Source organism: Chiloscyllium plagiosum, chromosome 10 (assembly GCF_004010195.1).
Source record: "Chiloscyllium plagiosum isolate BGI_BamShark_2017 chromosome 10, ASM401019v2, whole genome shotgun sequence".
Lineage (NCBI taxonomy): Eukaryota > Metazoa > Chordata > Chondrichthyes > Orectolobiformes > Hemiscylliidae > Chiloscyllium > Chiloscyllium plagiosum.
The window spans coordinates 88,279,393-88,296,019 of record NC_057719.1 but is presented as its reverse complement, the minus strand read 5'-3'; the positions used below and the strand labels follow the sequence as shown (position 1 = coordinate 88,296,019).

At 43.2% G+C, this 16,627-nt stretch overlaps 2 protein-coding genes across 2 annotated transcripts in view; one reads left to right on the top strand and one right to left on the bottom strand.

The window, feature by feature from the left end:
* Positions 1-14,884, bottom strand: part of haus2 (HAUS augmin like complex subunit 2) — a 15,413-nt gene extending 529 nt beyond the window's left edge. Inside the window, exons 1-7 of the mRNA XM_043698335.1 lie at positions 14,849-14,884; positions 14,409-14,515; positions 11,329-11,433; positions 9,840-9,909; positions 7,351-7,483; positions 5,926-6,034; positions 5,075-5,183 (exon numbers count right to left, since the gene is read on the bottom strand). Coding sequence (XP_043554270.1) covers positions 5,075-5,183; positions 5,926-6,034; positions 7,351-7,483; positions 9,840-9,909; positions 11,329-11,433; positions 14,409-14,498 — 616 coding nt within the window. The 5' untranslated portion in view covers positions 14,499-14,515; positions 14,849-14,884. The remainder of the gene's footprint in view (positions 1-5,074; positions 5,184-5,925; positions 6,035-7,350; positions 7,484-9,839; positions 9,910-11,328; positions 11,434-14,408; positions 14,516-14,848) is intronic.
* A 339-nt stretch (positions 14,885-15,223) lies between these two features.
* Positions 15,224-16,627, top strand: part of lrrc57 (leucine rich repeat containing 57) — an 11,672-nt gene continuing 10,268 nt past the window's right edge. Inside the window, exon 1 of the mRNA XM_043698334.1 lies at positions 15,224-15,532. The gene's annotated coding sequence lies outside the window, so the exon portion shown is untranslated. The remainder of the gene's footprint in view (positions 15,533-16,627) is intronic.

Genomic DNA, 16,627 nt, shown 5'->3' with positions numbered 1-16,627 from the left:
GCTTCGGCGGGTTGGTGTGGACTTGTTGGGCCGAAGGGCCTGTTTCCACACTGTAATTTAATCTAATCTAAAAAAAAAATTGGCCAGTCACATTGCTTTGTGACATACATGTTCTTGTTAAATATTGGTTGGTTTTCATTGATTTGGAAATCCAGTTTTGCAGAAGTTGTTTGCACTTGGTAGAATGTCATTACAGCAAGTTTCACACTGAGCCACTCACCATCCTGACTTGAACATATATTGCTGTTACTTTAGTGTCAATGGGTTCAAAGCCTCAACCTCCCAGCCATTGAGGATTTAGAAGATCATAAGCTATAAGAGCAGAAATAGGCCATTCAGCCCATGTCTGTTCAGCTAATGTTTCTCAATCCCATTCTCCTGCCTTCTCCTATATTCCTTGATTACTTACTGATTAACAACTCAGCTATTTCTGTCTTAAAGACACTCAATGACTTGACCTCCATAGCCTTCTGCAGCAATGACTGTCACAGAGTCACCACCCTCTGGTTAAAGAAATTCCTCATCTCCGTTCTAAAAGGTCTTCCCTTCACTGAGGCTGAACCCTCTGGTCCTAGTGTCTTCTATTGGTATAAACATCATCTCCTGTCCACTCTATCTCGGTCTCAGCATTCTGCAAGTTTCAATGAAGCCCCTCCTTGTCCTTCTAAAATCCTTCAAGTACAGATACAAAATCCTTGACCACTCCTTCATTCCTGAAATGACTCTTGTGAACATCCTCTAGATGCTCTCTAGGGTCAGCACATCCTTTTTTAAATTTTAGGCCCAAAGCAGAGCCTTATAGAGCTTCGGCAATACATCCCTAAGAGTTTTCGCCCTCTTGAAATGAAATGTTAACACTGCGTTTGCCTTCCTAATTGCCAAACATGCATGTTAAACTTGAGAATATAAAACCAAGGACTCCAGAGTCATTTTGTGCTTCAGATTTCTGCAGCTTTTCTGTATTTATGCCTCTATTCTTCCTACCAAATTGCATAACCTCACATTTTCCCACATTGTATTCCACCTGCTGCTACTCTGCTCACTGTCTGTCCAAGTCCTTCTGCAACCTCCCTGCTTTTTCAACACTTGCCTCTCCACCTATTTTTGCATTATTTGCAAACTTAGTAACAATGCCCTATTACATTGTCAGACATGACCTCCCCTTGTCAAAGCAGTGTTGACTCAGCTCTATTTTACCACACATTTCCAAATCCACCACAATCTCACCCTTAATAATGGACTCTCAAAAATCTTACCAATGACTGAGGTCAGGCTAACTGGCCTCCCTCAGCAGGTGCTCCATTAGCCATTTCCAGCTCTCTGTGACCCTCACTGACTCAAGTGATTCCTAAAAGATCATCACCAACACCTCCACAAATTCCTTAGCTATCTTTTTCAGAATCCCGGCAGATTTATTCACCTTCAGGCCTTTCAGCTTCCCCAGAGCCACCAACTTAGTGATGGCCACTACTCTCCTGTTCCCTAAACTCAGTTCTGATATACTACCGGTTTCTTCCACTCTGAAGACAGATACAAAGTACCTAATCCATTTTTCTGCCGTTCTGTTTCCCATTACTACTGCTCCAATTTTATTTTCCAGCAGTCCAATGTCTAGTCCTGCCTCATCTTTTATATATTTTTAAAAACTCTTGCAGTCTCCTTTTTATGCTATTAGCTGGTTTACTCTAATATTTCATCTACTCTCATTGCTTTTATTTTTAAAAAAAAGCTCTGCTGGTTTTTAAAGGCTTCCCAAATACTATCTACACCAAATACACTTCAGTGGATCAAGAAGGTAGTTCACCACCACCTTCTCAAAGGTGAATAGGGATGGGCAATTAATGCTGGCCTAGCCACTACCACAAACATCCCATGGGTGAATTTTAAAAATAAACCATAACCTATAATTTCCCATACCTGTGTCAAAGTCAAAGAATCATACAACCTGGAAACAGACTCTTCAATACAACTCATCTGTGCCAACTTGGTTTCCCAAGGTGCCTGTTGCCTGGGTTGGTCAGAGTCATAGAGATGTACAGAAGGGACAGATCCTTCGGTCCAACTTGTCCAGGCTGACTACATGTCCCAACCTAATTAGTCCCACTTCCCAACACCTGACCCATATCCCTCCAAACCCCTCTTATTCATATACCCATCCAAATGACTTAAATATTGCAATTGTACCAGCCTCCACCATTTCCTGACAGATCATTCCAAACACACACCACCCTCTGCATGAAAGAGAGGCCCTTTAGGTCTCTTCTATATCATTCTCCTCTCACCTTAAACCTATGCCCTCTCATTCTGGACTCCCCCACCTCAGGGAAAGACTTCCAATGCTCCAGGGAAAACAGCCCCAGCCTATTCAGCCTCTCCCTATAGCTCAAATCCTCCATCCCAGACAACATCCTTTTAAATCTTTTCTAAACCCTTTCAAGTTTCACAACTTCCTCCTAATAGGAAGGAGACCAGAATTGCATGCAATATTCCAAAAGTGGCCGAACCCAACGTCCCATACAGCCGCAACATGACCTCCCAATTCCTATACTCAATAATCTGACGAATAAAGGAAAGCATACCAAACACCTCCTTCACTATCCTATCTGCCTGTGACTACTTTCAAGGAGCTCTTTGTTCAGCTAGGTCTCTCTGTTCAGCAACACTCCTGAGGACCTTACCATTAAGTGTATAAGTCCTGCTAAGATTTGCTTTCCCACAATGCAACACTTCATTAATCTAAATTAAACTCCATATCCCATATCCCTTTTAAAATTTCCTATTTATGTAGCTGTCCAGATTTGTTTTAAATGTTCTAATTGTACTTGTATCTGCCACTTTCTCTGGCAGTTCATTCCATATATGTAACATGGTGAGAAGTTGCCCCTCAGATCCCTTTTAAATCTTTCCCCTCTCATATTAAAACTATGCCCTCTAGTTTTGAACTCTTACCCTAGGGGAAAAACCTTTGCCATTCACCTTACCTATGCCTCTCATGGTTTAATAAATCTCTAGAAGGTCACCCCTCAACACTCCAGGGGGAAAAAAAAAAGTCCCAACCTATCCTTCGAACTCTAACTCTCCAGTCTTGGTAACATCCTTGCAAATATTTTGGGCAGTTACTCATTCCCTTTACGTATTTCTGTCCATTCACAGCAACCCTAGTCAAAAGCATTTTCCACACAATTATCAAACTATTGCTTCCAACATTTTTTGTTGACTTTTTTTGGGTCATCCCTCCAATTGTTCTGCTACATTTGCAGTATTGGTTTGTGGTTCCAGAAGTTGTTAACATTCACAGACTTCAGAGGTCTGTACAAAGCCACACTTGCCTGCTGTCTACTTCCTGAATGTTTCTTCCTCAGGTGTAATTAGGCTCTCTGCAAAGCTAGTGTTGATTCCATCTCAGAACACACTAATTCCCAAAAAGCTGCTGACAAATCTAGCTACAATGGCCCATTACTGAACAACAGCCTTTATTCATGAGTTGACTAATCTGAGCAGCAATGGCTGGATGGGAAATAGAGCATATCAAAAGACAGCCTCTGTTTTCCTGTAAATACAAATCTCAAGCAGCATAATTTAAAATATTGAAGGAGCTTTCCTGAGAGTTAGACAATAAAAGTTAACTATGGCACAGGATTGAGGAATATCACAGCAGCAAAAGTACCCGCTGGCTTCAGAACAAAAGATGCTGTTCTGTAAGAGTAAGTACTGGACCAATTCAGATCTGGCAGCATCTAAGGAGAAAGAAAGTTAACGTTCCAAGTGCAATACGACTCTACTTCTCTCTTCACACACAGTACCATTTTGGACGTCACCTTGTCCTCCCTTGCATTTTTTTTTTATAAACCGCGGCTCAACTCTGAAGCAAGTGCAGCTGGGTGGACGTCAGGAAAGTCTCCCCTCAATCCTTGCTTTTCAATGACTTTGGGCCCTTTTTTTTGGAAATTTCCACAAGTTGCCAATATTCTGCTTGCAGCAATAAAGGAACAGTGATATATGTCCAAATGAGATGTATTGTTGGCAACTGCACCTATCCAAGCCAATGGTACATATTGAAACATTTCTGATTTCAACCTGGTAATTGGTAGAAGGTTGGAGAGATAAGAATTTCAAAAACTAGACTCTTGTGGCCTCTCCACTGATCATATGCTTACAGTTAGTGCACTGTTTGCTAATTTATATTTGTAATTTTTTTAAAAAATGGCTCAATATGCTAAAAAAAATTTTCACAAGAAAGCATCACTGTACCCAATTTTTTAATACACAAGATTGTGTGCAAATGTTATCCTTTGAGGCGAGGTCATTGACATCATAACATTCAATAAGTTAATACAACTCAACACTAAAAGATTAATCTTTGGGTATGTTTTGGGCTTGCTTTCCCTGATGAAATGCAGTGTCCACTTGGAATCAAATAACACCTTGCTACCGATCCCCTATTTGCCTGGGATAACATCCCCTAGTGCAGCAAAGCCACTGACAGAAGGTTCCTGGTTTCATTCCTGTTTGGGGAAGGCTGGGAAGCATCAGCCTTGGGTCAGCTCCTCATCACGATTCAGTGATTCCTGCTGGAAACTACAGGGCAGAACACTGGGCAAAGCCAAGATTGGACTTGGCTGCCCCTGTGTAACAGCTCTATTGACATTTCTTGTGTGGGCTGATATGAAGATTGCTTACTTGATTGAGGTACCAAAGCAGTAAAGGTTGCCAGGAAAAGATGCCCAGAAAGCAGTCACTACCTGCACAATCTCAGGCATAGCTCTGCCAAATAAAATGCGCCAGCCTGCTATTTTCCATAGGGAATGACGAAGGGTTCATTGCTGACATATTAGCTTGTGAATGTTGAGGGTAGTAAAGTCAGTCGTTTCAGCAATGTGGTTTAACTCACAAAGTTGACCTGGATACTTCCCATAATCAATGACAAAAGGAAGCAGTCACAACCACTGGTTAATTTCTGCTATCAAGACTACCCACAAGAAATTTATACATTAAAATCTAGAAATTCAAAAAAAATTCTTATAACGAATGGCTTAATTCTGATTTCACAGCCCAAAAAGCAGTCATCATTTACTTCCCAGATGTTCAAGACCAGTCTTCTGCTGCTCTCTCCATCTCATGATCAACTCCAACAGTTCCTTCAGCTCCAGTATGTCGGATACCATTTTGGCAACAAGATTTTCCTAAATATAAAACAGATGGTTTAAAAAGACAACAGTTTTTTTTAAACTAATTCTCTTTCTACTTATCACAAGCAGATGAACATGAGAGATAGAGAACTGAATTGTTTTATTTCTAACACAGAGGCAGGTACAGCATGAGGATAGACACAGAATAGAGCACCAATATGGTCCCCAAACACTCCCAGAAGAGGAACTGATACAGAGTAAATCAACCTCCTCTTACACCAAAAGTAAAGCTCAGTCCAAACAGAAAGTAGACTTCTCCTAGATCCTCATCAAACACAGGATTAGATTGAGTAAAGCTTTCTCTACCAGAACAGGGTACAGAGTAAAACTTCATCTGCTCTTTCACAGAAAGTAAAACTCGTTCCAGATTTCCCCATCAAACAGGACAGGGACAGCACAGGGTTAGGTACAGAGTGAAACTCCTTCTCTTCATTAAAAAGAGAAAGTAAACTGAAAGTAAAGCCCCCTCTACACTGTCCCCATCAAACACTCCCTGGATATAAATAGCATGGATTTAGAAATAGAGTAAAACCTCTTCTACATTATCCCAGGAGACTCACTGAACTGGTGCTGCATGATTCAGACAAAATGTCTGATGGGAAACTGACTTTGTATCTGATGCAGGGTGTGATACTGGGTGACTGAAATGGAAAATGTTCTGTTCCTCACAAAAATACAGAAATAACGTTAAGATAGTTGGAAAAGTAACTGCAAGGAATTTCCATTGTTTACTTACTATTATCTTTACTTTCTTGGTCACCTGAGGAATGGTATTTATCAGCTCCAGATTGGAGTCCAGTTTCTCAATGAAATTAACCATCATGGGCAAGATTTCAGAGACATACCTAGGAAACATTAATGTGATTAGCAGGGAGATGAAAGTAACAACAAAACATTCAGTCTTGATTCAAGCTTGGAACATTACTCACTGCATCTTTACTGACAATAATCCGGCTGTCTCACATCATTACTCAGCAACATGTCTTCCCTCCTCCTCCTCCCTCAAGTGCGCAACGTTTCTATCTTTCCTTTATAACCCAGACCCCTTCATATCAGTAATCTCTCACTCTAGCACCTTATGTTAATTGTTTTTACCCAGCTCCCTCACACTTTTGGGGTTTTAGATAAAATCTTATTACTATTTAAAGAAAGACTTGCATTTAAGTAGCACTTTTCATGACCACAGGATGCTCGAAAGTGCTTTACACCCAATGGAGTATTTAAAGTGTCATAAAGCTCATCCTGATGAGTTAATCTGTTTTAGTTATGGCAACATCCAAACATGAAAGTTGCTGGATGATGACAGGTTGAGGTCACTTTAGTTCAATTCTGCAAGTGCTGTACTGAGTGGCAGTCACGCTGAGGTGGGGCTCAAAGATAGAATCACCTGACTCAGTGAGCTGTGTGCTCTCAGCTGAGCCAAAACTGACACTTATAACTAATCTGATTTTTCTCACAATGCACTCAAAGGAGATTCAGATTGTTCTTTCCACAGCACGAGTGGAAATGTTCTTAGAATCTTCTTGGAATCTTAACAGTGTGGAAATAGATCCTTCGGCCCAACAAGTCCACACTGACCCTGTGAAGAATATTCCACCCAAACCCATTCACCGTTACTCTGCATTTACCCCTGACTAATGCACCTAACCTATACATTATGGGCAATTTAGCATGGCCAATCCACCTAACCTGCACATATTTGGATTATGGAAGGAAACCAGAGCACCCAAAGGAAACCCATGCAGACACGGGAGAATGTACAAACTCTGCATAGTCGCCAGAGGCTGGAATCGAACTGGTACGGTGAGGCAGCTGTGCTAACCACTGAGTTGTGTCACGTTGATTGGGTAGATACCAAACCTCTACAGAAAGGGAAGAATAATAATGTGAGCAATGTGTCATTTCTCTCCCAGCCCAAATTCACTCTAACCTATCAGGAACTTTACCTCGACAAAAATTGCAACACCACCCAAAAACCTCATTAAAATCAGACTGAGCTTACTTGTTGCTGAATCCACAGTCTAATGCCACAGAATCCAATTGGTTTTACTGCAGAAATTGGTTTTGAGGTGTGGAAGGATTTTATATGTCCTAATTATATTTAACTGCCATGGTGCTGACACTGCTAAACCCAGTTGCAGCTGGGATATGTACAGCTCACCTGTGACAATTGGCTTCAACAGGTAGACACTGATGGCAAATAGGCTGCACTAACCGCAGCTTCAGCAACACTGTCTCCTGCAAGATCGCCTCCAAGTGGCTGTTCATCGACTGAAGCTGACTGTACTTCTCAGCTAGCAATACAAGAGAGAGAAGTGTTAAACATTTAATGCCACAACATTGAACACCTGACACGTGGTGTACATAACAACACAGCACCAAATCAGTGCAGTGTCTCTCCTCTCCTACAGGTATCGCCCCATTCTTAAAAATGCTAATTCACACCGAATAGCATTTTACACATGGCAACTCAGCTAAATGGTTTTTCTTCATTGAGAAATGGCAGGTCATTCACCAAGGATCAAGGGCAGGATCCTGATTTGCTCCCTGTTTGGTTCAGGAATAAAGCTGATTAACTCAACACAAGCAGACGTGATGAATTTGAAAAGTTCGGAAATTTCTGCACATGAACCACAGCAAATTCTGCTAAACTCATTGTGTGGGTTACTCTTCGGAGGGTCAGTGTGGACTTGTTGGGCCGAAGGGCCTGTTTCCACAGGTTAGGTTAGGTAGGGAACCTAACCTAATCTAAAATACACCCAGCACATTGGAAGGGATAAGCACAGCTGGACTCTTGGATCTAGCTTGTTCAATTCCTCATCTCTCAGATTCACACACTCCCTAAAGCACTTAGTATCCACATTGGTGCATCTGACAGCAGAGTATCCCACATACAATGCAAAAAAACTGCATTTGAGCTATGTACTAGAAACAGAACTTGATAGAGGTGCAGCACACAGCTTAGAGTCATAGAGAAGTACAGCATGGAAACAGACCCTTCGGTCCAACCCGTCCATACCGACCAGATATCCCAACCCAATCTAGTCCCACCTGCCAGCTTGTTCTGCTATGACACGTGTTTCATCAACGCAAATTGGCTGTAACATGATTGACAAATTGGTAATGCTGTTTCTAAAGCGTAGACGTTTAAAACGTGTTGGCTCTAACATGACTGCAATACCAACACTAAATGCTATCTTTATTGCACAATTTTTATATAGTGCTGGGTTGCATAAGAACACGACCATCACGATATAAAAGAAATACCTGTACAGTAGACTCATGGTTTAGTATGAGATTAGCAATCTGAATTCAACTCCCTCAGAGCAGGTCATGAAACATAATTCAACCAACCTGGTTATTTGAGAGTTGACAAAATACCACAAAAATTATGTACCATTAAAATCTCAACCAATTTCCAAGAGGGAGGAGATCCTCTCCAGTCAGGCCTACATGCCATTACAGTGTCTTAAAAGAATGTGTGGCACTCAAAACGCACAGCAAGTCAGGCAGCATCTGAGGAGCAGGAGAATCAACATTTCAGGCATAAACCCTTCATCAGGAATGTGGGATGGGGGCAGGGGCTGAGAGATAAAGAGGGGGATGGGGGTGAGACAGCTGGTAAGACGATAGGTAGATGCAGTTTGGGGGGGGGTAGTGATGGCGATAGGTTGGAGCAGAGGGTGGAGCAGATAGGTGGAAAAGAAGATGGACAGGTAGGATAGTTCAAAAGGGCAGTGTCCAGTTGGAGGGTTAGAGCTGGGATGAGGTGGGGGAGGGGAGATGAGAAAACTGGTAGAGTTGACATTGATTACATGTGGTTGAACGGTCCCAAGGTGGAAGAGGAGGTATCCTCCCTCCAGTCGTTGGTTGACTGGGATTTGGCAGTGGAGGTGGCTCAAGACTTACATATCGTTGGTGGAGTGGGAGGGGAAGCTCCCACTCCACCAAGGACACAGGGTGTTGGGATTGTTTGGTGCATGTCTCCCAGATGTGTTCCCTGAAACATTCTGCAAATTGGCATCCTGTCTCCCTAATGTAGAGGAGATCACATCGAGAATAATGGACGCAATAGTTGAGGTGTTTAGAAAATCTCTGCCAGATATGGAATGATGCTTTGGAGCTTTGATTAGAGGTGAGGTGGGGGTGAAGGAGGTGGGCGCAGGTTTTACATCTCTTGTGGCAGCAAGGGAAGGTGCCGGGAATGGAGGGTGGGTCGGTGGGAAGCTTGAACTTAACGGAGAGTCACAGCAGGAATGGTCTCTGTGGAATGCTGATAGGGGTGGGGATGGAAATATCTCTCTGGCAGTGTGGTCTGATTGTAGTTTGCAGAAATGGCAAAGCATGATGCACTGTCTCCGGAGACTAATGGGGTGGAAGGTAAGGAACCCTACCCTCCTATTTATATCTCAGCTTCAGCCACCCCCACCCGCCCAAAATACCTAAAGAAAGACTTATGCCTGAAACGTCAATTCTTCTGCTCCTTGGATGCTGCCTGACCTACTGTGCTTTTCAAGCTCCACACTTTTCGACTCTGATCTTCAGCATCAACAGTTCTCAATTTCTACTTAAAACAATATGCCAACTCCACCCAGCAAACTACCTGTTCCCATTACTACTTCACATGCACAAAATTAACCACAGACTTACCCAAACACACTGGGTGGGCAATATCTGCGGTGTCATTCTGCAATTTAAGCAGCTTCAACTCTAGAGATTTCTGATAGAAGTGAAGAAATGTTAGTAACAGAGCATGGCACACAATCAATGTAGGAGAGAGGACAGATAAATGCTTCACTTTTAGTTTATTTACAATCGCATTATCAAAGTATTTTTAGTGTAAAAACCTTGCATGATTCAGCTTTCCTGTAACCTATATAGATTCTAGAGCTTTAACACATTGACTCTGCCTTGGCTGGCAAAGGAATGCATCATGGAATTTTGAACAACAAGAAGCTAACACGCTAATCAGTAAGTGTTAAGAGGACCTAGTGTAACTTTTTAAAAATTAATTTGTGGGACATGGGCATCACTGGCTGGCCAGCATTTATCGCCTGTCCCTAGTTACCACTGAGAAGGTGCTGGTGAGCTGCTTTCCTGAACTATAGCAATTCGTGTGCTGTAGGTAGACCCACGATGCCCTTAGGGAGAGAGTTCCAGGATCTTGTCCCAGTAACAGTGAAAGAACAGTGATATATTTTCAACTCAGGATAGTGAGTGAATTGAAGGAGAACTTGCAAGGAGCAATATTCCCATGCAAGTGTTGCCCTTATCCTTCAAGATGGAAGCAATTGTGGGTCTGAAAGGTGATGTCTAAAGATCTTTTGCGAATTTCTGAAGTGCATCTTGGTAGGTAGTACACATTGCTGCTACTGAGTGATGGAGACGGTGGATGTGATGCCAATCAACCGAGCTGCTCTATTGACGTCAAGCTTTGAGTGTTGTTGGAGCTACAGTTGTCAGGCAAGTGGGGAGTATTCCATCACACCCCTGACACGTGCCTTGTTCATGCCTCAGTTCCCCCATCTTTCTCTGTAGAAGTCAACTGTCACTTGGTGGGTAGCAGGCTTGCCCAAGCCAAAAGATTGCAGAGATTTGCAATATGAAATCTAAGCCAACAGTTCAGTGTTTCACAAAAGTTTCCATCATAGCTCATCTTCCTTCCTGGCTCTGTGTCCACCCTCCTTACATTCACTGATGGGAACATATCAGAGTGCTCTTTTATAATAAGATCTTGTATAAACAAATGCTACTGCTGTTAGTGCATAATAAGCAGGAGTACGCTGTTGCTTTTGGAATCCCTCCCTAACAGCATGGTGGGTGGGAGCTACACCAATCAGACCGCTGTGGTTCGCAAAGGCAGCTCACCACCACCTTCTCAAGAGCAACAAATGCTGGCACAGCTAGCAAAGACCACTTTCCATGAATGAATAAAACACCCCCTTGTCCCCAGGTATTCAGGTATGGTCTCAAAACCACTGCCAAGAATTCTTTTTTAAAACTACCCTTCTTGCAAAATATCTTGGGACACAAGTTGCACAAATTCAAATGCTGCTTTGTTTGGCTCCTTCCTGCCCTTTACATAGTGAAGAATTATATTATCTAGACTTATAATGTCCAAGATACTCAGGTTACAAACCTGTTCAAGTTCTGCCCTGGTGTGTGAAATTTCATCTATTAGTCTGAAGCGTTCAACAAATGGCACTGTGTTTCCAAACTCCACCTTGTTTAAATCCAAAGTGTCCTGTTTCACAGGGGAAAAAGGTAACCTACATCAGTTTCTGGGGAACGAAACAAGCGCATAACTTCTAACTACAATTACAATAGATTTACGTGCATCTTTCTAAAGCCTCCAAATATAATGTTAGAAAGAACGACAAATTATCACGTTTCACAATACAGAACTGAGTAGGAATCAGAAGGTAAGCTTTTATTTTATAAAGTCTTTTATATGCCACTAAGCACTGCTATTTAGTCTATAGGCTGAGAGAGGAGACAGGACTAAGGGAGTGGTGGGTCAAGAATAGGACGAAAAGATCAGCTATTGGAAAGCCTTTCATCATTTTAGAGATTAGGACTCAAGTGAGAAACCTTGTTTCACTCAGCATAGGCAACTTATCTAGAAAGGAGAAAACTTAAAATTGGCTCTGCAAGTCAATTCTGATGGCTAAGGATCCCTACTGTAGTAATGATATATGGCTTAGTAAGATTAGATCACACGGGATCTGAGGGAGTTAGCCAACTGAATACAAAATTGGCTTGAAAGTAGGAGACAGAAGGTGTGGTGGAGGGTTGCTCTTCAGACTGGAGCCCTGTGACCAGTGGTGTGCTACAACGATCAGTTTTAGGTCCACTGATTTTCATGGTTTGGATGTGAATATTGGAGGTATGGCTAGTAAGTTCACAAATGAAACCAAAATAGATGCTGTAATGGACAGTGAAGGTGTTATCCCAGAATACAACAGGACCTTGGTCAGATGGGCCAACGGGCTGAGGTGTGGCAGGACCTTGTTTAAATCCAAAGTGTCCTGTTTCACAGGAGAAAAAGGTAACCTATGTCAGTTTTTGGGGAACGAAACAAGCGCATAACTTCTAACTACAATTACAATAGATTTACTTGCATCTATTAGATAAATGTGAGGTGTTGCACTTTGGAAGGCAAAACAAGGCAGAACCCATATAGTTAATGGTAAGGCCCTGGAGAGTGTTGGCAAATAAAGAGACCTCGTGGTGCACATGCATAGTTCATTGAAAGTGGAAGTACAGGTAGACAGAGTGGTGATGGTGGTGTTTGGCATCCTTGCTTTTATTGGTCATAAAATTGAGTATAGAAATTGGGATGTCACGTTGCAGATCATAGAATCCCATTCCTCCCAACAAGTCACACCGAGCTTCCAAAGAGTAACCCACCCAGATCCATTCCTCCTACTCTATTAATCTACATGTACCCCGGACTAATGTTCCTAACCTACACATCCCTGAACACTATGGGCAATTTAGCATGGCCAATTCACCTAACCTGCACATCTTTGGATTGTGGGAGAAAACAAGCACCCGGAGGAAACCTACGCAGACACATTGAGAATGTGCAAACTCCACACAGACAATTGCCCAAGGCTGGAATCGAACACAGGTCCCTGGCACTGTGAGGCATTAGTGCTAACCACTGCGCCACCGTAATGTACATGAATTGGTGAGGCCACTTTTGAAATACTGTGCACAATTCTTGTTGCCCTTCTAGAGAAAGGATGTTGTTAAACTTGAGCGGTTGCATATAAGATTTACAAGAATGTTGCCAAGACTGGAGAGTTTGAGCTATAAGGAGAGGCTGTTAGGCTGGGGTTATTGTCCCTTGGAGTGAGACTGAGGAGTTATAGGAGTTTATATAAGATCATGATGGGCATGGATAGGGTGAATAGCCAAGGTCTTTTTACTTGAGTGCACAAGTCCCAAACTAGAGGATACAGATTTAACGTGAGAGGGGAAAGCTTTAAAAAGGACCTGAGGGTCAACTTTTTCGCATATGTCTGGAGCTCATCTGGATGAGTATATGATTAGAAAGGATTTGGAAGAATATGGGCCAAAGGTTGACAAATGGGACAAAGTCAGATTGGTTGGCATGGCCAAGTTGAACTGAAGGGTCTGTTTTTGTAGTCTATGACTTGACAAGTATGCATGCTTGAGCAACTGAGGATCTGGGTTGAGATGTAGCTTGTTTTATAATCCACCAGCATTCTAGGTTGACCTAATGATAACTGCAGATGCTGGAGATCAGAGTCAAAAAGTGTGGTGCTGTAAAAGCACAGCCAGTCAGGCAACATCCGAGAGCGAGAGTTGAGGTTTCGAGCATAAGCCCTTCTTATTCCCGATGAAGAGTTTATGTTCGAAACATTGACTCTCCTGCTCCCTGGATGCTGCCTGACTAGCTGAGCTTTTCCAGCTTCACACTTTTTGACCTAATGAGAAGTCCAATGTCTGATCACAACCAGGTTGACTTTGCAGGATGCCTGCTACAATGATCATCAGAGCCCAAGTCAGCCATGGTTCTGAGGCATAGCATGTGTGTTTCTGTGTCAGAGAATAGTAAGTTCAAGTTCCTGTTGAGAGACTCAAGCAGGTAGTCCAGACTGTCATCGCAAGGCACCACTGAGCAGAAGCACAATGTCAGGAGTAGTTTCTTTCAAATGAGACGTTAAAACCAAGACCTTCTTGGGTATACTAGAGTGTTTCGGTCATGACTACAATGAAGAGCAGAGTGTTCTCCTTAGTGTCCTGGCTAATATTCATCCCTCTGTCAAATAAAAAACTTACTGGTCATTATCAGATTGTTGTCTGTGGTCATTTACTGTGTGGAAATGAGAATTGTGTTTCTTAGGCTCCAAGATTTCAAAAGTATTTCATGAATCATGAAGCTTTTTGGAAAACAAAGGGTGTCATGAAAAAAGTTATAGAAATAAAAATCTTTCTTTGAGTGATCCTGAGTGTGGAAGTGGTGTCAATGCAAGCAAACATCAGATAGAGGGGCAATGGAACATCCATCAAAGAGACAGTTTTAGATTAGATTTCCCAGTTATCGACTAGGCTCAAGTCAAGGACAGCTGCATAGATGAGTAGGGCCAAGGAATCAATTCTAATTTTAAAAAACAGAAAGTGAATAAATATATGGGCATTAAAAAGCACAAGATGCATTAAACTGGTCCCGAGCTTAGCCAGCCATACCTGTGTCAGTAATCCCTTTCCAATACACCTCTCAAGGAAACGGGCTGCTGGGTTTTCAACTGTTGGCTCCCATGGATTTGAAGACTGCATTCTCACTTGAAGATAGGCTGAAAGAGAGATTGCAGAAAGAAATAACCTCAAAAGTTCAGCACAGTCAGAGACTCACTGCAAGGTGTCTGCAGCAAGATTTCCCTTTATTATGCACTTGTATGAACTTAAGTGTCTTGCTCACACAAAGGGTGAGATCATTAGCACAAGTTCCAAACAGGGGGAGGGTTGGGCAGTGTTGGCGGACTTTTGCCTGAAACATCGATTTTCCGGCTCCTCGGATGCTGCCTGACCTGCTGTGCTTTTCCAGTCCAAACAGGGGGAGGGTTGGGCAGTGTTGGCGGACTTTTGCCTGAAACGTCGATTTTCCGGCTCCTCGGATGCTGCCTGACCTGCTGTGCTTTTCCAGCACCACTCTAATTTAAACTCTGGTTTCCAGCATCTGCAGTCCTCACTTTTGCCCAGTGTGGTTTTGAATGAATGCTGGGTGGGGGTGGAGAGGGAATTTGAGTGGTTCATAGAAGGTTGGGGCAAGTGTAATGGCAGTTATGAAGCATTGGAGGCAGAGAAGGGGTGGTGTATGCTGGCAGGAACGGTTTAGTTTTTGTGGTGGGGTGGTTGGGGAGGGCGGCGGGGTGGTGTCAGGGTCAGTGAAGATGGTGTAAGGGTAGGGGAGAAGTGGTGAGAATAGGGAAGGGTATCAGTGGTTTTAGAGGGGGAGCAGGCGGGTGACGTTGTTCTCCCGCTCAGGCCGTTACTCACCACGCCGCGCGCTGATGAGGTCACATCCGCTCTCACGCGCTGACAGAAAAGGTCCGAGCGTGGCCCCACCCCACAGATCAGGTGACCTGACCCGTTACCATGGGGACAGCGGACGGCAGGAGCCCCGGATCTTTATTGGACGGTGCACCGGCTGAGGGGGCTCGGCCCGAGCGGAAGTGACCGGGGCGGGGGGAATATTTGGCGGTCGGTTTCCGCCATATGGATGAATGGACCCTGGGCCTGTCTTTGTAAGAAGATAGAGCCAGTGCCGCCTACCCAGCCCCAGCAGATGGATGTGCAGGCTTCAGAGACAGGTACTGAGTGGGGCCTGAGGCTCACCAGCTCCCCTTAACACTGGATCTCTCTTCAAATCACCAGATCGTCACCATTAGACGGTGGGGTGGGGCCCACAAGTTTAACTTCAGCGAGTTTTGAGCAGATCTGTAGCTCAGGTTCCAGCTCAGCGAGCAAACCTACATCCAGAAGTTTAACTCTGCTTCTCATTCAATTTCTAATTCCACATTTACCCCGTCTTCAATAATCTCCTTTGCCTGAAAAGAATCTCCTCTTCTGCGTGAAGAACCCCGCCTCCACCGCCCTTCTGAGACAGACTTCCAAATGTTATGAGAGAATAAAAATCCAATTATCTCTGCGCTTCATGGGCTGTCCTTAATTTTAAAACCTTGTACCCTACTTCTGGACTCGTATGCAAGAGGAAATGTCCTTCCCCAAATCCACCTTGTCGAGACCATTATATACACTTCAGTCAAGTCCTCCCCTCCCCTTCCATTCTTCTAAACATCAATCGTACAGATCCAACCTTTCTTCATAAAACAAACTTCTCATCCCAAGTACCAGCTTCATACATCTTCTCCCTATCCCTCCTCTAGTAAGTAATTGCTGGGCACAGTTGTCACTTAAAGTTTACTAGGATAATCCCTGGTATGGAGGGATTGAATATTGAACAAAGGTTAATCAGGTTAACTTAGGACATCTTATGACTTCCAATATCTCTAATGATCTAAGAAAGTTAACATTAAGGCACTTTACCTGAATGCTTGTAGCATTCATAGCAAAGCAGACAACTAATGGCACAGATCATCGTGAATGATTATGATATGGTAGGCATCACAGAGACGTGGTTACATCCGGACTGGCAGTTAAACATCCAAGGGTTTTCAACTTATAGAAAAGACATGGAGGTGGGCAGAGGGAGCGGGGTTGCCTTGTTAGTTAAGAACAAAATTAAATCTATGGTGCTGAATGATATAGCGTCGGATGATGTGGAGTCTGTGTGGGTGGAATTGAGAAACCACAAAGGCAAAAAAACCATAGTGGGAGTTATGTACAGACCTCCTAACAGTGGTCAGGACCAGGGGCGCAACATGTACCGGGAAATAGAGAAGGCA